The 20,474-nt window shown below is 42.0% G+C and overlaps 1 protein-coding gene and 2 long non-coding RNA genes across 5 annotated transcripts in view; 1 reads left to right on the top strand and 2 right to left on the bottom strand.

Moving 5' to 3' along the window:
* Positions 1 to 2,173: 2,173 nt before the first annotated feature.
* LOC123962598 (proline-rich protein 7) lies at positions 2,174 to 16,836 on the bottom strand. Its single transcript, XM_046038759.1, has 2 exons — positions 16,491 to 16,836; positions 2,174 to 3,788 (listed from the first exon to the last, which is right to left on the bottom strand). The coding sequence occupies exons 1-2, from the start codon at positions 16,834 to 16,836 to the stop codon at positions 3,163 to 3,165; spliced, it is 972 nt and encodes a 323-aa protein (XP_045894715.1). The 3' UTR covers positions 2,174 to 3,162.
* On the top strand, positions 5,048 to 18,310 carry LOC123962599. Of its 3 annotated transcripts, none has more exons than XR_006823006.1 (3): positions 5,048 to 5,189; positions 5,323 to 5,420; positions 18,211 to 18,310. It is a non-coding gene; the product is annotated as an uncharacterized LOC123962599 (long non-coding RNA). The 3 variants fall into 3 exon arrangements; XR_006823005.1 differs by having other exon boundaries at positions 5,048 to 5,193; XR_006823004.1 differs by lacking the exon at positions 5,323 to 5,420.
* The window catches only part of LOC123962600, an 11,247-nt gene continuing 8,092 nt past the window's right edge, over positions 17,320 to 20,474 (bottom strand). The window contains exon 2 of the long non-coding RNA XR_006823007.1: positions 17,320 to 18,440. This is a non-coding gene — a long non-coding RNA (uncharacterized LOC123962600). The remainder of the gene's footprint in view (positions 18,441 to 20,474) is intronic.

Genomic DNA, 20,474 nt, shown 5'->3' with positions numbered 1-20,474 from the left:
TATAAAATTAACAATTAAATTAAGGAGTTTTGTTCATTTTTTTTCACTGCAGAATGATCAACTGGCTGCCTGCCTTCATTAATTTTCAGTTGCAATATTGGTCAAACGAAGCTTCTCGGGGTTTCGTCTTTGAAAATTAATTCATAGTTGAAGAGAGAGCCCTGGGATCAGACCCCGAACCCTTTAGTCTTAAAACGAGCTGACATCACTATGCTACTGAGCAACACAACCCACAATAGAAACCAGAACGAAATACATATGTGCAAAAACACAACAAATGCTTTAGAGCATGCCATTCTTTAAGCAACACCATATCATACTTTAAACCAACTGTCAATCCCGACACTTCCCCTCTGCTTTTATTATAACAATTGCTGCAGTATTATTATTGAGGCTCCCCACCTTCATGAACGCCAAAGCTGGACTGATTATAATACTTTAAAATCAAAATTACCATAATTTTGTTGCAGCAGGGATTGAGAAGGCCTGGAAGGATGTGACATTTAAACATTTCTGTAGCTTTGTAGTTTAAAATATGATCAACACTGATTCACCAACTGTAGCAACAGAGGCGGACTCTGTTTGAGGAAAAAAATAAAGTGCCCCAGCTGTATGTGGTGCGGTATATGGCACTGTATTGCATTTCCTCCACTGGAAAGGCACAAAACTCTTGCTCAGCAAAGATGGGAAGCAGGCTACTATCGAATTTTTTTTATTTCAACCAGGAAACTCATGCACAGAGAGAGTGAAAGAGACTACCATAAGGAGGATGAAAGCCAAAGGTTACCATAGTTATTGCAATTGGGTGGACCCTTACTGACTAAAGGAATATAAATTGAACAGTGGACACATATTCATACTTTATGACCACTTCAAAGGCAGGGAGTCACCCCTTTTCTTTTCATCTATCTTATTTACATCATGCCAGCAGATGGAAAGCAAATTGTGGACAATTTATTCGATCTAACAATGTGTCCGTGTTGACAAAAGTTTATCCATTTATATTTGTATGCATGATCTAAGCAGCGTAGAACTAGTTCAAGAGGGCAACCCGGTGGGCTTTAAGAGGCTTTAAACATCCAGTGAACTATTTTAAACACCAGAGCAGGCATCTAATTTAGACCTGTGTTTATTTGTCAAAACGAGTAGCCACACCAGGCCAGTAAAAGGGACAGGTGTCTGATTGGGAGTTGGTTTTAAATTAAGTTTTATGTCAGCCCTCCAATTCATATAAAGTTTCACACATCAGACCTACTACTCTGGTAATTGGCTTAACGTTCACACAGTTTCTCTTGGCTATCCCTCAATATTAACTCCAACAAAACTCCAGTTCGACGGGCTAACCTGCAAAATACACTGACTGCCAAATCAAAGAAATCTAAACATGTCAGCAAAATCAGGCAAAAAGCTCCCTGTGGGATATGTAGCCTGAAGATGACGGAACAAAACGAGGTCACAGAGAGCTGTGAAGAAGGTAGTGGGAGCACAAAAATGACAAATTAACAACAAGTCAGTAACGTTGGCAGGTTACATGCTCAGCTGTTGAAACGCTTCTGAGACGATTCCAGTGGAAGTTGACGGCAGAGGATTAAGCAAAGACTGACAGAGTCAGAGGACTTTCGCAGTTACATGTTTAGCCTTCCCACGGGCAGCTCAAAACCAGTATGTCTCATATGGTCCGAGGCTGGGGCGATTATTACAAGCAGCTAGCGTTGTAGTCAAGACCACCCAAACCAAGACCAAGTCGAGACCAAGACCAGTTCCGCACACAATAAAATGTGGAACGAGATCATAGGTACCTCTCAAACTGATCTGATTAAAACACCCACATACAAACACTAACAGCTGAAATCAACATAAGCGTCTTTATTCAACGCTCCTTTTTCCATGCTTACCATTGCGGGGAGGGGGTCGTTAACGGGAGCAACACATTTTTAATTAGTGTTATTGTTTGCATTTAAAGCAATACGTTTTACATCCACTCAAAGTTAGGATGTTAACAAATAAATCAGATAATGCAAAAGCAATTTATTGATATTCCCAAAGTTATGGTCTCCCCTTAAGATTCCTCAAATCTCCTACTGGTTACAAGAAATACGACTCTAGGCACTGAGCATAAAAGCATTAATTCTGGCCTTTTTTTTACTCCATAAATGATTGGAAGAAGCCTAGTAGGTGAAGATGTCTTTATTTCACAAGAGAAAAGGAATTTGTCACAAAGCTTAAAAGAATGATAATTTTGTACATGAAAAAACAATCAGACCATCCTCTGATCTCCAAAACTGCCCTAATTTCCAGGCCAAACTACGACACTGAAAACAATGAAGCATGTTACAAAATGCAATCCATGCACACTTGGTTCTCTGACTAGCTTCTTGTACTCTGTTTGTATGTTTTTTGGCTGTCACTGGGAGAACTGGCCTTTTGGGCTCTAATGTCACGAACACGGTGACGTCGAAGGTCACCACGTGTTCATTTTTGTAAGTGTTAGTACTCACAGTCCTTGAGAGGAGACAAGCTGTGAACAGTCTTCAAAAATCAGAGCCGATAAAAGAGGAGAGGTCGTTGTGGGTAACAGACAGTTCCCGGGAGCCATGGCAACGGCAGACTGGTACAATAGGTGGCTCAGTCAGAGACAGAGGAGAGGAGGGACGAGCAGAACGAGAGGGCGACACGAAAAGGGGAGGAAGAGATGAAAATAAGGGCATGGGAGTCTGTGTGAAAGGTAGAGGAACAGCAGGGCTTGTATTTCATCCTTTTACCTTGTTAATGTGTTCTCTCTTCCTCTGCTGTTCAAAAGAAGCTTAGCTTCGATATGACACCAGGATACCTCTGTGAATCAGCAACACTGGTTTGAAACGGTGTGTAATTTTCTCCTTTATTCACACGCAGAGCTGATCCCAGCAGAGTAAGCGGCACCCTTCGCCCACAGCAGCTGCAAGGGGAATTGAACTCCTGACATCTTTGCAGCACTTTCACACTCTTTTAACTCTTTAGGGAATTAAATCTCTACTTCTAGTGGTGTTTGTGCTGTAAACACTGAGCCGCAAAGGAGGCACACAGACAGGAAATGTGTCTGTCTGTATAGATCTCCTGCTTGAAGGCTCTTCATAGATGGACCAACTTATTAGTTGGTTAGACTCCTCCAGTGAACAGCCAGGTCTAGACAGCAGTGCTCCGACCCAGCAGGGGGAAGGCTGTTGGCAGGCCACAGCCGGGCTCCAGTCCCCTCAGTCCATTTACACCCTGAAACCCCTGTAACCCTCCTTGGAACCCCTGTAACCCCCCTTGCAGTTCTGGGATCCCTCCTCGAAGCCCCTGTATGTCTCTTTGGAGTCCTTGTATGCCTCCTTGGAGTCCGTGTATTCCACCTTGGAGCCCAAGTCCATCATGGTGAGTCCTGGGCTCTCTGCGGGGCATGGTAGCCATTGCGGTGGCAGCCTGGATAGAGCGGGCCCCCGGTGGTGTGAGGTTGTTGTGGTTCAGGTCCATGTTGGATAGGAGGTGACCCAGGGAGTCCCAGCGCTGGGACGAAGGTAGGCGTATCAGGGAGGAGTAACCTCGCTCGGGGAATACAGCCATCACGGGAGGCTTGCTGGTCTCTGATGTGAACACCGGAGCAGGATCCTGGTGTTCCCTGGGAGGAGGCAGCGCTGTGGCTCGTGGCGGGGCGGGCTTCAAGAAGGTGCCCCCCCGCGGATCGGCCAAGACCTCACTGTAGGGTGGAGGAGGATCCTCCATCAGAACTGCCTCTTCATAGCAGGGTGGCTTCCCGAATATATCTGTGTCTGGGGGAAAAAAAAGGAGACCTGGATTAATCACAATGTACACCAAAATTTTTGCTGCCTACAACTAACCGCAGAAGTGCACCTAAAAAATCCCAACTTAAATGTGACAAGGGAGCAGGGAGAGGGAAAGAGACTCGAATGAGTCTGTGCAGTGGGCTGCATAACGACTTGGTTCGGCAGGGTTAACAACTCTTGTAATGAATGGACACCATCTTGCAGTCTGGTATCCAGTTCTCATAAAATACACACAATGCAGCCTAAAATACTTGTGCAGCACAAACACACTTCATTTTCAGGTCACAACCCAAACGATTGTAATTTGCAATGTGTTCAGCTGTGGGACTAAAAATCCTCACAGCACATTTGGTCTGAAGAGAGACTCTCTCTCACACACACATTTTATTTCCCTTCATCACTCTCTCCTATTTCAGGCGCACTTGTGTTCCGTGTTTCTGCATCTCTATTTCGACTTCATTACTCTTCTAGTGAAGGAACTGCACTGCAGCATGTTGGGCAACAAGATACATAAAATACACATTCATCATGCGTTCATTATTTATGTATTCAGATCAGACAGTAAACAGAAGAGGTAGTGGTTCTCACGTCGAGCGACACTTTTTAGTGCTCCTGTGTGCTGCACATGATTAAACTAGGGGAAATAACTAATGCTAACTAATTTCTGCTAACACCCATTATCAAATGCATTTTATAGATGTGAAAGTAAGAGTCATGCAACACTACACGCGTCAGTAATGACACAGCATGATGATTCATGAGAAATCTCCATTTACTTCTATTATGTGTGGACCAGTGACTGAATGAATGGGGGAGTTATTTTAGAGACAGAGTTGGTTGTGGTTTGACATCAGTAAAGTTATTTTCACTGAAATGTACCCTGATTCATTTCATACCGATTTTTCATACAACTACACAATGTGCTAGATATAGCATAATAGTATAAATGGCCCATGAAAGACACCCTGTGGACACACATCCTAAAAGCTATGTTTGCAAATTTAGCTTAAAATAATGACTGAAAGGGAATATATTGTGACTTCGCAGTCAAAAGATTAATATTAGAGCTAATATATAGAGCTGAGATGGCTCGGTGTGGTGTTTGTTCCACCCCTCCTGCACTGTGATTAGACGGCTGGGTAAAATGTGACCGTGACGAGCGCTGCGCGACCATGTTGCCTCAGGAACAAACTCTTTGGTGGACACAGGCCCTAAGTGTGCAGGTACCAATGTGAGCAGTTACTTTGGAGAGATTAAATCTAAATTATGTGAAGGTCAAGTTGCCCCACAAGACATGCAAAGTATTTGTCACTCATTATAAAAGGATAAGAAATTCCAATGAGACAGACATTATTCATAGACTGCTCAATTTGCTGCATGCACTGTGTACGTGAGTAAAAAAACAAACATAAATTGATTTAGTCTTTTCTTAGGAACCCAACAGACAGAATTTCTCTACAAGAGTACCTTCGATTTATGGTTCTAATAAGAGTGAATGTTGTCATGTTTTGTGCCACAGTCGAGCCTGCAAACTGATGTTAGCGCTGCACTTGGTGAATGTCTGTTTGGTGGCCGTTCACCAAGCTTAGGTGCAGGAGAAGACGTGTGTTCATATTTGTAAGTTCGATAAGAAGGAGAAGTTAGCAGGAAAGCTAATGTTGTGTTGTTTAGCTGCTGCTGATGCTGCTGATGAGTTAAAAGAAATATGACTTGTTGTAAATGACATAAGCTGAAAGATTTACTTAATAAACTAGTGTTGTATTTTCACAAGCAGTGCATTAAATCCACACGCTGGCGCACAGCGTTTGGCTCGATATGGCAACGAACATGTGTTAACAATATATGAAACTATGCACTTCTATTTGCTCGACTGACTCATTGAAAACGGCATCAATTTAAATGTAATTTGTCCTCTTTTTCACCTTATTTATGAGAATAAATTGCACTGCATGCAAGTATTAATTATCATGATTCCTGATTAAATTGTACAACCTGTTTGAGGCGTTCTTTTGCAGAAACAGAATCTCCGTTTGCGTTTACAATCCTAAATCTGGTTCTTTTTGTGTGCGCTGCAAATGATCTTAAATTATGTTTTTTTTATTCGGATGTTTGTTTATTCAGAAAGGCTTGAAGCCTGTAATACTCAGAGGTAATATTTATTTTACACAATAGTAGGCTTATTCATTTCAAACCGTTTCATCCTTCTGCCATGTGAGTAGCCTTTTCTCATTTCTGCTCTTTATGTGCATAGGCATGTTTCAGAGTTTACTTACAGGACGCACATTCTCCCGTCAAGTTTGTTTTGTATAGATCACAACCTTTGCTTGGGTAGTGGCGTACGCACGTTTCAAGCCCTGTTTTGTACGTATGCACGTTTATAAATCAGGCCCCAGATAATGTATGCTGTAGCAGACAAAAATTGCAGCTTATTTTAGTTGGAAATGAGTCGTTTTGGAAATATCTGTAAAAATGCCTTATTTCATTATTCTTCTGTGGGTTTCCTTCCTCTTTCTATCTGTTGACTTCTTCACACAGAAGAACATTTTTCATGTTTGTCTGCTGATGTCTGCCCTTAGTTGCACAATGTGAGCACAGCAAAGTAAAATCCTAGCGATATTTTTTGCCTACTCTAAATACTTTATACACAAGCAGTTGCAGATTATTTGCTTGCGCTCCACTAATTGAACCTGTTGCTAATTACACTGAAGGGCTGGCCAGCAGCACTCGGAACAGCACTAAACTCTGTTTATCATTGCAACCAATTAAAAAGATCTGCAGTGAAATGTTAGGACTGATGCAGAAAAGAAAGTTTGGGGTATTCAGCAGAAACACCTGCAGCTGTTTTCAGCTATTTAGGTGCTTTTAAGGAACACATGAATCATAGTCAACAGACTCCCTGTGTTATGCTGCTACAGCTGACATTCTAACAGAGAAAGCAAAGTGCTAAATCATTATACTTCAGGTTTGTTTGATTATAGCATCGTAGCGTTTTATGGACATGTCTGTCACATGATACAAATAGAAATAGAAATGTTCTTCAGGATGACATTAAAGCAAGAAACAACTGCGTGCAAAACACAAGTTTGCTCCTGGAACATTTCTGAAACACCTCTGAAAGCCTGTGGGCATAATATAAGACAGTGGATCTATATTTCAATGTATTGTCAGTATAAAGGAAAATATTTGTGGCCGGATAAAAAGTCTTGGGCAACAAACATCAGTCTTACAGCAGTTTTTTTGGAACAACTGAAAACAGTTTCTATTTCCAGGCTGATGAATCTGCCCAGATTCTGATCAATAATCTGTCGAATGTTGCACAAGCTCTCCTGCTTTCTAAGACATCGCTGGACCTTCAACAACAACTGGTTTTGTCAGCTTCTTACACAGACTGGCTTTTTTTGGGCGGGGGGAGCTGCACCCTTAAGAGCTACGTTTTTACCCCATGCAAGAATCATTCATGTTATTATTTTCCAAAATGACTAGCATCTGAACTCATTTCTTGATGCTGTGGTTTTTAAGAACTGTTTCTCTGCAAAATTATGAAAGTCGTCTGTGGTTGTTGAGATGTCCCTGCTACTCAGGCTGGTGGGAAATAAGAATTATTAGTTTCCCTACAGGGTCTCTCACACTTTCTCAGCTTGCAAACTAAAATGGCATTGTCTTTTTCAAAGTGTGTTCAGAGTGAACATGAAGGAAGTTTCAAATAACACAAGTCAGAACCGAACACAATAAGATGCGTAGCCACAAGTTAAAAGACAGTTGGGACTTTCTTCTAAGGATGTCTCCCAATCAATACCTAAATGTTGACTATATGTATCTGCGCTACTTGATCTAAATACTAAAGGTGCTGGTTCCGCCATGTTTCTGCGTGCATGATGTCAGCAACTCTGCAACTTGTGTACCAACTTTCAGAGATGTTGTTCTGACTTTTAAAGTGCAATTTATACTTCTGCTTCAAATTGACGGCTTAGCCTCTGCGTAGACCCTTAGCCTACACAGTCGCCTAGCCGTAGCCCGACAGGCAACTCCTCAAAAACGTAACTACACGTTGAGGCGACGCTGACCGTAAGTAATGTGATTGGTCGGCTGGTCTCGCATTGGCGCTGAGCCGACCAGAAGTGCCCTGTGCTTTGAAGTCAATGTCACTAGCGGCCAAACCAGCGGCTGTAACACTGTGGATCAATATATTTGACCGTCACAACCCGAGCGAAAAGACTCATTTCACTATCAGAATGTGATCCATTCACAGCCGCACGTATAAAATTTACCCCCATTTGCGTTAGCGGAGGGCTAAACCGGAAATTGGCCTGTTCAGCTGGCCAAAGTCAACACAGTTGACGCTAGCTTTTGGCGGTGTAATTGCAGAACGACGGAGACACCGACGCACAAGTATAAATGCATGGCTACGTGCTTTTTGGATGTGTTCATGTGAATTTTCCCAGTCGAGAAATAACTTTTTGAATATTCCGACACCACGTAAATGCACAATTGAAGCTCATGAACAAACAGAAATCGGAAGAACCATCTGAGGCGCATGTGATTGCAGCTAGAGTCATGCTTATTTTTCCTCAAACACTGAGTATGTTAATCGGTGACAGCTGATCTGACCTGTTGCAGCTGAAAGCCGGTGAAAGTGGACTAGCTCTGGCTAAACACGAGAAACTGCTTCCTAGGTAGCGCTGCCTGTTACACTGTTAATAAAATTACATTAGATCAGACTTTATTGTCCCCAGAGGGAACTTATTTTTATCCTCATCGAGACATCTTATTCAGGGATACTATGGCTGCAGGTGCCAATGTGGGCCCTTCTGCACCTCTGGGACCTGTACCTGAGGTTCCCAGACGGTAGCAGAATGAAGTGCCGATTTAGTGGCGGTGTGATGTCCTGTGCTATGTGCTTGCAATGCGTGTGATTGCCTTACAACTGGGTTCTGACAGGCTGGGTATGATTATAGATTTGCTAGCGTCTGAGCCTTACAAATCTGTGTATTGTGCCAGTCTGGGTGTCAGAACAGAGTTGGACTTGTTAGAACCCAAAAAATATTTATATAGAGTGATTTGCTAGCAGTGTAGAGCCCAGGTGTGGTAAAGAAGTGCAGCACTGCGTCACCAGTGGGCTGAGATGTACGACACATCGTAGAGTTTGGTACAGAAAGGACTGGATTTATAATCAGCTTACCCAGATGGGCATGGTCATTTTTGCTTTGTACAATCAGGCAGTACACAGTCAGTACAACGAAAGTACTGCTTTTCACTAGAAGAAACGTGATCAGATTCTTGAGCACATGATTATGTTTTTAAATAAATGCTACTGGATTGTGTCATAACTGACTGAAATGCTAACCACCTTATTCACACACATCTTTTGGCCACATGCACACGTGCTGTCTCACATCATCTCCTTGCCGTTTTCATGCTGTGTTCCTGAGTTGCTGTAGCTGCTGTGACATACAGTATGTTGGTGTTCGGGTTTGCTTTCTGACAATTACACAAAACCAACCCACATATCACTCCTCGGCTTGAACCTTTTTACAGCCACAGCAACAAACATCACAGGGGTGTACATCAACAGCTGTTTGTTGAACTGTTTCCATGGAGCTGGATGTATTTATAGATGCAAATGTGTGTTGTTCTGTGTGTGCGTGTACCTGGCCAGTATCCATCACTCCTCCATCAAGGCTCACAGATACCTACAGGCTCAGACTCCCATTGTTTCTCAGCTCCATCTTAATGCTCCTGTCAATCTGCTGTGCTGTAAACAATCCTACCAGCTGCCAGGACAGCTTTAAATAAACAGCCACGCAGAAACAATGTCAGCAGAAACACATGGGACTGATCAGAGGGCTTTCATTTAAAGCAGGAGCCACTTCTGCGAGGATAAATTATGTGATACACTGATTTCCTTACATATGACAGTAAATGTAATCTGTGACACTATAAAAGTGATCATAATTGTATAGTCAATGTGAGTCACAGGATTACACAGAAACATGGTGTGTGTGGTTGAACGTAAAATTTATCCTTTTACTCAGGTGCCAACCATGCACAACAGTGAGATTAGGATCTATTTTATCTGGAAAGTAGTAATTTTTCTCTTTTATCCCTCCTTCCTAATATAATCTCATACCGCTCCTCTCACCTTCTTTTCTTCTCTACGCCTCGCTTTGTCTCTCTCCTAATCCCTATCCTAAAATCCTCTTTTCAGCCTCTATTCAAATCTTATCTCATCTTTCATTTCTTATTGACTCCTTTTACACCTGGCATTAAAAACCATCTCATACATTTACACTCAGTATTAATATGCATCTCCAGCGTCCACATTGATATCTGGTCGACATACGATCACTCAACGAACGGCGCTCTTTAAGCTCATTCATGCACAACACTGCATGGACACGCTGCTTGTATGCACCGTCAAACTTTTAATTTTATTTGCGGATGACATACTTGTTGAATGTGGATTGACATTGTGAATTTGCATTTACACTTGGGTTCGATGTGGTAACGATGCGCCGCTGTCCTCCGGAGGTACACCTGTACTTTCATGAGGTCAAGTGCAATCTGATCACTCATAACGCATTTTAATGCCAGGTGTAAAGAGGGTCATACTTGTACTACTATTACCAAGCCTGATACAAGCGGAAAACAATTCTCGTAAAGAAACATTAATGCTCTCCCCTCCTTTCTTCTCTCTATCCCTTTCCCCTCTTGTCTCATCTTTTTTTTCCTAATATCTCCTCTCCTCACTAATCTTTCACCTTCTCTTCTCACCTTGTTTCACATCTCTTTTGTTAATCTCTTTTGTCACCTTCATCTCTTTTTTTTTTTTTTTTAACCTCGTCTCATCCTGTGTTATCTCTTAATATCCTCAGCTCATTTCATTTAATGTCTCCCCTATCTTCCATCTATCCCCCTGCTCTCTCATCTATGATTTTCCCATAGGAATAATCATTGTCGTCAATTTTTTCACTTTAAGCAGATCAACCAGTACTTAATGACACTACTGTGGCTGCCAAAAAACGACTCAATAAAACAATTTCATGTTATGAAAGGTAAAACCGAGAGCAGAAACAAATATGTAGCTTCAGACGGCTGCAGAGGACGGATCATCACCCACTACTGGTCTGAAGTGAGTGATTTATCAGTGCTGCTCCCAGTGTGAACGTCCTGTGTGGGTCTGGACTTCACAAAGCCTGTCAGAATAAAAGACATGCTGGCTGTGTGGGATGACAGCTGAGTTTCTATGTGTGTATGTTGCTTTTACCGTCTCTTTTCACAGTTTAAAATGTCTGAAAGTATATTTTCTGTGCTGTAATCATCCAACGCTCTCTTGAAAGCAATAACAGACTAAATCACATCCCTAATTTTAGACAGCAAGCGAGTAAATGGTGCCACATTAAATTTATCTTTACTGAGCAAGACTGCTACAGTCGACAGCGAAACAGGTCTGCAATGTCATCCTTGCAGGCAGTTGACCCTTCGCTAAGCCACATACCTCTTAGTTACTGTCGGACTTTTATCACGGCGCTGCCACTGTCTATTACAGCACTCCATGGAGAAATATTGTCTAATTTTTGGAAAAAGCGATCTCAGACAGAAGCAGACAGTTTTGCAGTCGTACTTCTCCTTTCAAACTCTGCTGTAACTATTACAAGTGCCGCAGGAACAGCGTTTGACAAGATCTTAGAAAATACAGCAAAAGAAAGCTAGGAAACAACGCCTTTTGCAATAGATTCAATGCAGCTCAGCCATGAAAGTGTTGGACCTCAGTTAGAGCGAGTCCTATACTGCGCTGCGATTGGCCAGCCACGTGTCTGAGGCGTGGCTTAGCAAAAGGTCAGTTGTGTTCTGTCAAAGTGCATCCACTAAAATGCTTGTTTTGCCCCTGACAGACTCAGGACAAAGTTAGCCTTTAACATCCACATTAGATGAACAGTGTAGGAATATAGCAGTTTTTAGCCAAGCTGACAGCAGGGCTGTAGGGAACGCATGTCACTGGTTTCAGCACTTTGGTTCAGACGGAAATATCTTGACAACTTGAATTGCCTTTCAGTTGAATCCAGATGTTAGTGTTTACCACAGGATAAAAACTTTGGTGACCCCCAGGTAAAATTTTACAATTTATCCTGTAAAACCTGCAACTTTACTTTGTTTTTATCGCTAATCAAGAAATTTGGCACGCTACAATGAATGTCACACCTCCTAAACATCAGCATTGTGTGCATTATCATTATGAGTACCAGCTCAACTCGCCTTGACTCTACTTTTTTGGTTTTCCATTGGGGAAATCTGGTACCTGGTACTTTTTTTTGGTTTCACCTCCGTTGAGGTTCCAAGCGAGCTGAGGTGACACCAAAAAGTGACATGAAAACACTGCAGGCTACTGATTGGTCAGAGAGAATTGTCAACAAATGCATTTCAGAAATAACCTAGCTAGTGCAGCTAGTCCTGCGGTGTGTTAACAGCTGAGCTGCTGTTAGCGCGGTTTAGGTGTTCAGTGAGGTTTTAGGATTCCTTCAGCAACTGACCGTTCAGGAGGTTTCTACCAGGAGCCGAATAACCACCACCAAGATTACGTCACGTGTGTTTCATGTGGCGAGTCGAGGCATGTTGAGCTGATACCATCAGGTGTAAAAGGGGCTTTAGCATGCTGATATTAGCATTTAACTAAAAGCCTAGGTACACCCTCATAGACCCAGTAGCGTGACTGTAGATTCTTGGTCTTGTTATTTTTTTACATCCAACTTGGTTGGTGTCACTGTTTGGTGCTGGGCAGGTAGTGTATGGTGAGTTTATCACAGCTCATTTGTGGATCAGAGCAGCCTGCAGCTAGAAACCAGGATTGATAAGAGAACTGAGACCGAACCAAACAGTAAACGTGCTGTGAAATCAAAACAATGTGCTAAAAGGGGCTAAAAAGGTCCCTAGAGAAATGGTCTTCTAAAACCTAATTCTCATTTTTTCCTTTTAAAGTTCCTTTTAAATTCAGTTTATTAGGTAAATCTGGAAATTATAGCCTTTATGAAGGCAGGATTTATTGCAGGGCTGTTGCTTTAGTTTTAGCTAGGTCTCTCTAATAAACTGGCAACTGAGCGGTTAATCGAATAAGATACAGTGTGTTAATTAGTGAGCTTTAGTGGTGTGAGTTATCAGCCCATCTCTAAAGCTTCTTAGTTGCATTTACGCTTGGCTTTTTTTATATACTGCACAGCTATCTAATTTTCCCACGATGCCCAATTGGGTACAAGTGAAATCCACATCTCCACGTTCCTCTCTCCCCTCTCGTATATTAAACTGAAACAGCTCCTGGCTCCTCTCTCCGTCCCGTCGCGCTCAGCTGGTCGGCACCTGCTTCTCTTTTAGCTCTGCTGCTGCCTGGATACTAAACCTCTTCATCAGTCTGCTTTGTGACCAAGACTCCAGCAACCTTTTGTTTTATCCTTTACTGTCTGTCTGTGCTCATTAAACATCTTTGACAGCAGCTGATGTTCTTTTACTCACTCCAGTTTTCATTTTACACTCCAATAACCTCTCTTTGCCTCATCCCTCTTTTTTTGAAGGATTTGATTCTGTCATTTACGCTGTTCCTCCTCCATCAAAGCTTTCTAATTCTTCTCTTAGTTGCTTTTTGTTTTATTGTTTTTCCTCTGTAAAGAGCAAATCTGCTGTACATGTCAATGCGCTATTGTCACTTAGAGCGTGGAGGATTTTCATTTCATCCTCCACTGCCATATGCCTGTGCTTTTACTTTATGCTAATGCTGTGCAGCACTGACAATACTTTTCACTTCAGTTGCACTTTTTGTCATTTCAGATTTCTTTACAATTCAAGTGGTGGAAGCTTATTTCAAGCTTAAAAATTAAGCTGAGAGAACTGAGAAGTCGCTTTGTGTTTACCTCTGCCAGCAAAACTCTTGAATGCATTTCCATACAAACTGTTGTATACACTGACCTTGGGCTCAGAAGCAATTTGCAAGATTTTGGGGTGGGGAAAAAAGGAAGTGTGCTGGACTGCAAAGTTGTGTAATGTTGGAAAGGATAAACTCCTTTTTGGAATTTGCAGAGTTGAGGTGCCCTTGAGAAAGGCACTTGACTGCCAACTGCACAAGTAGAGCAGCTCAGTGACCTGCAGGGTCAGTCTGTGGCTGCAATAACAATAATAAAAAGCAATCGATGAAGAACATAGACACGTTGAAGTCCAGACCCTTTGGCTTCGCTTTGAGCATCATTTCTGTGTTTATATGGCTCCTCTCTCAAGTTAACAAGAATAAATCCAGCATCGTCCAGTTAAGACTTTCAAAATAAAAATAGCAGTAAACGTGAAATGTCGCAATTTGGTTAGGTTTAGGAAACAAAACTACTTAGTAGGTTTAGGAAAATATCATCGTTTGGGCGACGTAACTTACTTGACCTGTCAATGCTGACTCTTTTTTTTTTCCCACACAAGAAATGAACAGTGGCTTACTGGGTGACCTAGCCCGGTTTTTGACCCACCAATCCACCACAACCACATCCTTACTCTGACTTTTCTGTTGTTTATAGTAGGCCTACTTTTAGCGTTTACTGTTGCTTCCCTCAGTGCAGTGAACTGTCATGCAAAACGTTGCCATGTGCGTTGGTTCCAGACGCCGAAGTATGTGACAAAGCGTAGCTATTTGATGCCCTGGGAATGACAACATGCTGGCTAACACCGCTTCTGTATCCCCCCCCTGCAAATGACCAGGACGAAGATACCAACTTGATTCGGCTAACTCAGACTGTTGAAGCTTAATTAGCTGAAATTAAGAATCCATTTTACACAGAACAAGGTCCCCATTTCTTACAAGGTAATTAGGATGGGAAGGCTTCATGGCCAATATGGACGTACGTAGGCCTATAAGAAAATCTTAACTATACTTTAAGATAGAGACTTGGGGGGGCGGGGGGAAGCCCCCCTCGCACAGCTGTGCTCCTGCTGACTCTACTCCCTCCCTCAGATTGACTTTCTCCTCATCTGTTTCTTTTAGTTTAGCCCGGCCATGTTGTTGCGCTCGCTCCCTCACCGCTCAGCCTCCGCAGTCACCACCTACGCCTCAGCAGCAGCTGTCACCATGACGCCCCGTGGGGGGAACGCTGCCCGGCAGGCAGGGAGAAGCTGCGAACCGAAGAGTCTAAAAAAATTCTGACACAGTGCACAATGTAATCCTCCTCCTGTCCTCTGCTTTTCTGTCATCTGAATTGCTCATATGAACGATGTGAATTCATTTATTCTTTGTTGTATTTTTTTGTTGTTGAAAGACTGAGTTCAAATTATGTATTGAGTCTGACTGAAATATGCTTTCGGTCTATAAACAAAGAGAAAATAAGATGTGACAGGTTTGGTATTTGTCAGTAATGTTATATAATTTTATTCTCAGAAGTAGAGAAGTGATTAATCTTCTGCTCAAGAGAAGACTTTGGTTTTGAGACTAATGGATGCAGTAGTTTGAATGCTGACAGGAAAACACCGTGCTGCGTGGCTACCGACGTTTGTTTCATTCACAATAGGAGGTGGATATCTTGAAGACAAAGACAGCTGGATTTGCTGGTGGGCAGTTCCAAACAAATAGTTTTTGGTTGGTCACATGGTGACTTGAGGGTTGTTCATTATATGTCACAGGTTACTTCAGCAGCTAACTACTGCAGCTTCTACTAAGTTAGCTACTCAGTTAGCCGTGCAGCTAGCCGTCCTATTGCTGATTCTGCCCGGACTGGAAGCTTGATGCTCCAAGGGGGTGTTTGTGTTCACACCTCTAACATTAGTACAAAAGCTTTGGACCGCTGGTTCAGAGCCAGCCACAAGAAACAGCTAGCAGTTAGCAACCTGTGGCAATAGCAACATGTAAAGCTATCTGTCCATCAGGAAACTTCATTAATCACAGAGTTGAGGCAGAGCAGCCAGAGGACATCAGAGAGAAAACTAGAAAATATTTACCTTTCCTTCATAACTGTAAAAGCACTTTCTGTGAGACACACTGCACAACCTACAGCTTTAGCGCTGTGAGCTTGTATTACCGCCACTCTAGAACGTGGGCTGGTCTATGTAACTGTGGGGGCGTAAACATCCCATATGTTATGTAACATCTAGCGTATTTTGGATCTGTAAGATTTACATATGAAGGAGGAATCAAGAAGATTGAGGCTCACAGTGTGTCAGTTACATGCACTTCCATCCTACGGCACCTTTAAACAAAGTGATCTGATTCACAGAATGTTAATTTCCACTTCTAATACCGGCCGCAAATCAAACCTACAATCATCCATTTTCTCTTGCTTCCAATTTAGTCCTGTGTCACTAGAGATTTTTTCTGCGTGTACTGGATCTGCACCAGGTACACAGTGCTTCGAGGAAAAACCACAGCCTTACACACTGACTCAAACTCTCGCCTTCTCCCACCTCCTCTTCTTTTATATGTTACCAAACTGCCAGAGAACGAAATATCAGCATAACAACTTTAAACAGTGTTACAATCTCGCTCAGTACTGTGTGACAAGGTTTTGCTTGCATTTCGCACTGAGAGTAGTGGTGAATATATTTCATAATAAAATAGTTGCTGAAACCTTCTAAAGAAAAGACACAGCAGGGCTCACATCATGTTGTTGTGACTTCTGGAGGAAGGAAAATCAACAATGATGCACAGAACAAGAAAACAAATAAATGCAACATTACCTGGCAAGGTGACCCAGTTTGCTTGCGGCATGGGATGAGGAACCTGAAGAGGAACAGGCGGTGACAGGGTTTGGGGAGGGCAGAATTGCGGTGGCTCCCTGGGCAGCTGTGGAGGTGGTGGTGGGGGTGGAGGAGGAGGAAGAGGCGGGTATCCTGTGGGGTGACAGCTGAGTGGCTCCATCTCTACAGTTCGCAGGCATTGCTCCCTCAGCCTCTCCTCATGGCGACGCTTCAGTCTGCGCTGCAGGAAGCTGCAGAAACAGCAGAGCATGACGATGGCGGCCCAGACCAACCAGAAGCCGGCAAAACAGGCCAGGAAGGTGTAGGTCCCCTGAGACATCACCATGGCGGTGATGGGACGGGCTGAGATTCGTCGTCCCCCCCCCCCCCCCCCCCCGAGGTCGGAAGAGGTGATTTCAGAAGCGCAAGATGGGATGCACGTTAGGTGCTATTGTGAAATCGTGAAACTTGTGACTCGACTCTCCAGGGTCAATAAGCCAAATTCTGGCACATTTATGTAATTCTGTGCTTAAAAAAAAATGGCGTGAGTTAAAATGCTGTCATTGCCATCCTGTAGGATTTAATCCAAGGTGGGAACTAAAAAAAAATAAAAGCAGGTGATAAAGGGTGTCAACAGCAATCAGAGAGAGCTTGCTTCTCTGGCAACCACAGTTCAGTCACTTAACTTGAATGCTGATGAATTTAAGTCAGTTAAAGTAACAACATCCTTCAAAATCATCATAAAAAAAAAATCTGTGTTCGGTGACTTGTATGTTTAAAATTGGCAGTTCTTTCATACTTAGATACAAAATTTCAACAGTCACTTAAATGGCTTTTGCATTCATTTCATTAAGAAAAAAAGACAATGATGATGATTTAAATTTCAACACTTCACACAGATAGATTCAGTTGTATCTGCATATTTTCCAGAACAGAACTGTCACACATCTGAGTATTAGACACATCGGACATAAAATGTGTGATACATGAATTATTAAAAATACATTCCTAGAAGAAGGACTTGAATGTAAAAAGTTAATAATGAGGTTAATTTCCTTGGAAACAGCAGCGGAGGCGGCTCGTTAGTTCACCAAAACCAATGCTTTCCACTTGGATTAGAGTGAAATAAAATCACAGGATGTTACACTTTCAAGGTGTGACAGCAGAAACTGGGCATTAAAAATATGCTTTTTGTCCAAATTATGTGTCTGGAAATTAGAAAGTGCTAGAGTTGCATTCAACTAAAAGAAATCTTGTGCTTTTCTGAAATATTGAAGGTACATTCATTTTAATTTATAAAGTCTCTATATATTTCAAAGTTACTGAATAGTCACAAATCTGATAATTGAATCAGAAAAGTTAACCTGCAAGAAATCTAAAAAAAACAGTTTCTTTCTGTTTGTAAATCTTCTGTATCCATCCAGGTGGTTTAGAATGCAGCTCCCCTGCAGGACTCCTGATTTACATGGAGACGTGTCTGAATCCCACGATAAACACCAACATTCACACACTGTTTTCCATAAGGTTGCAACAAGGTGGCGCAGCAGCAAACATCCATTTAAATTGTCCAAAAGGCTCCACCAGACTCTTTTCAACAATCCAGACTCCAGACTTCTTGAAAGGCTGTTAAAGCTGTGGAGGCTGAAAACTTCTCCAACTTTTCTGATGGAAAATAAAGTTTGGCATCATCACCTGAATCTTGTTTTTTTTTTTCCGGCAGAACCTCAAATCCAGGAGACATGGGAAAAGAAAAAAAAAGCTGAAGCTGGAAGAAACGTCTTTTGGGACAGATGAACTGACGCAACAACCAATGAGAAGCAGCAAAAAACGGTCTACGTAAAGTCAAGCTTTTCCCTTCAGGGGACCAAAGTCAGGGGGTCCGTCTACACCGCGGGGACGCTGAATTCTTCCCTCTCAGATCCCAGCCAGACTCCTCGGCCTCACGCTGCCCTACAGACACACGGGGAGGAGACAAGACCATCGTCATGATTATCAGGGGACAAATTCAGACAACATTTTCAACACAGCAAGAACTCGGAGCAGTAAAAACAGCAAGAGGTCCTGTGCTTATGAATCTCAGCTGTTCAGACAGGATTATGGCGCCGACCTCGGGGGGTGAGTATCAGTTTCACACTTCAGAGAGCAGCTCACAGAGAAAATATTCACAGTGATGTTGTGAAAGACACGGAGTTATTCCAGTTATTCCTTCCAAACTGCACTGCCAAGGTATTAATAGTTAAGTACTCCAAGTACTTTGTCAGTGCAAAAACATTAAAGAAATAAAATAAATCTCTTGCCATTATGGTTAAAAGTTTGGTTAGGTTTAGGTACAAAATGACTTGATAAGTGAGTAAGAGATTAAAGCAACTTCTTGGTTATGGTAAGTGAAACATCATCTGTCACTGTCTGCAACAAACACAATGATTTTTCCCCATCTGTCCCACTGTATAACAACCTGGTTACAGGCAGGTGTGACTACGCTCAAGTCTATGTATTCACTTTACAAACAAATTTTAAAAGTACTAGGAAAAAAAAGCCAGCTTCAAACTTTGGCTAAAATCAGCACAATATACATTGCATTGTATTTTCTGTATTTTCAGTTTTTATAAATGTTGAATTGATGGATAATATGTATTTTGTAATTTTATGTATTGTATTTGCTGTTTAGTGGTTGCTTTGTGTCTTTTGTTTAGTCTACCTGCCCATGTTTAAGAGATGCAAGTTAGCTGTTAGCTAACTCTGGTGAAATTGTTTTAATTGTGCGCTGTCCTTGTCAAATAAACAGTAAATGAAATGAAATTAAACATTATATCTTAGATTCAAGGTTATATTCATTGTTTATGGTTTTTTCATTTGCTACGTCTGAGTGGGATTTCTGCATCTTGATTAGCAGCTGATGTCTGAAAGATTTTAGCTGGACCAACACTGAGTTTGCAAAATGATTGTGTTTATCCCTCACTGCAGTGACAGGAACAAAACATGTCATTCCCGTCGAGGATACAGACACTCCTATGGACACCAAGATGTTTTGTAAATCACATGGGATCCGGCGGTGGAGAAGATGAAGAAAGAGAAGGTCCTCATGTTTCTCATATCAACGACCCCAAACAGACCATTAATTAGACCGCTGGTCCCCATCTTGTGAGGTGACACTCAGAAACTGTCTGAAGATTTCTGCTGACAAATGCTTTACAATAGTGGTTGGGAGGTTAAGAATAGAAAGTTTTAGTGAAGTATTTTTGACATTTATTAAGCAAAATGTTAGGTGTGAAACCCCCTAAAACTTCACTTCTTTAACATGAAGTCTGGTGCAGCAACTATCTCATTTGGTCCGGACTTTCGGACTTTTCAGTTTGGTCCGGACCAAACAGACGATATTTTGTCCGACGAAAAGAAGTAGTCTCGGGTTTGGATCAAACTGAACCATGGTTAGGTTCTGGTGTGAAAGTTCTGGTGTGTAGGTTCTGGTGTGAAAAATTACTAATGACCTCCTTATTGCATCAGACAAAGGACTTGTCTCTGTACTGGTTTTATTAGATCTTAGTGCTGCATTTGATACCATTGACCATCAGATCCTATTGCAGAGACTGGAATATTTCATTGGCATTAAAGGAACGGCTCTAAGCTGGTTTAAGTCCTATTTATCAGATCGATTTCAGTTTGTACATGTTAACGATGAGTCCTCCATGCACGCCAAAGTTACTCATGGAGTTCCTCAAGGATCTGTCCTTGGACCAATCCTCTTCACTTTATATATGCTTCCTTTAGGCAATATTATCAGGAAACATTCCATAAGCTTTCATTGTTATGCAGATGATACTCAGTTATATCTATCGATCAAGCCAGATGAAACTCATCAGTTAGCTAAACTTCAAATGTGCCTTCAGGATGTTAAAACCTGGATGAGCTGTAATTTTCTTATGTTAAACTCAGATAAAACTGAAGTTATTGCTCTGGGGCCTAAGCACCTCCGTGACGCATTAT

The sequence above is a fragment of the Micropterus dolomieu genome, linkage group LG23 (genome assembly GCF_021292245.1).
Source record: "Micropterus dolomieu isolate WLL.071019.BEF.003 ecotype Adirondacks linkage group LG23, ASM2129224v1, whole genome shotgun sequence".
NCBI classification, from domain to species: domain Eukaryota; kingdom Metazoa; phylum Chordata; class Actinopteri; order Centrarchiformes; family Centrarchidae; genus Micropterus; species Micropterus dolomieu.
The sequence above is the reverse complement of the archived record's forward strand: the minus strand, read 5'-3'. Positions and strand labels throughout refer to the sequence as shown.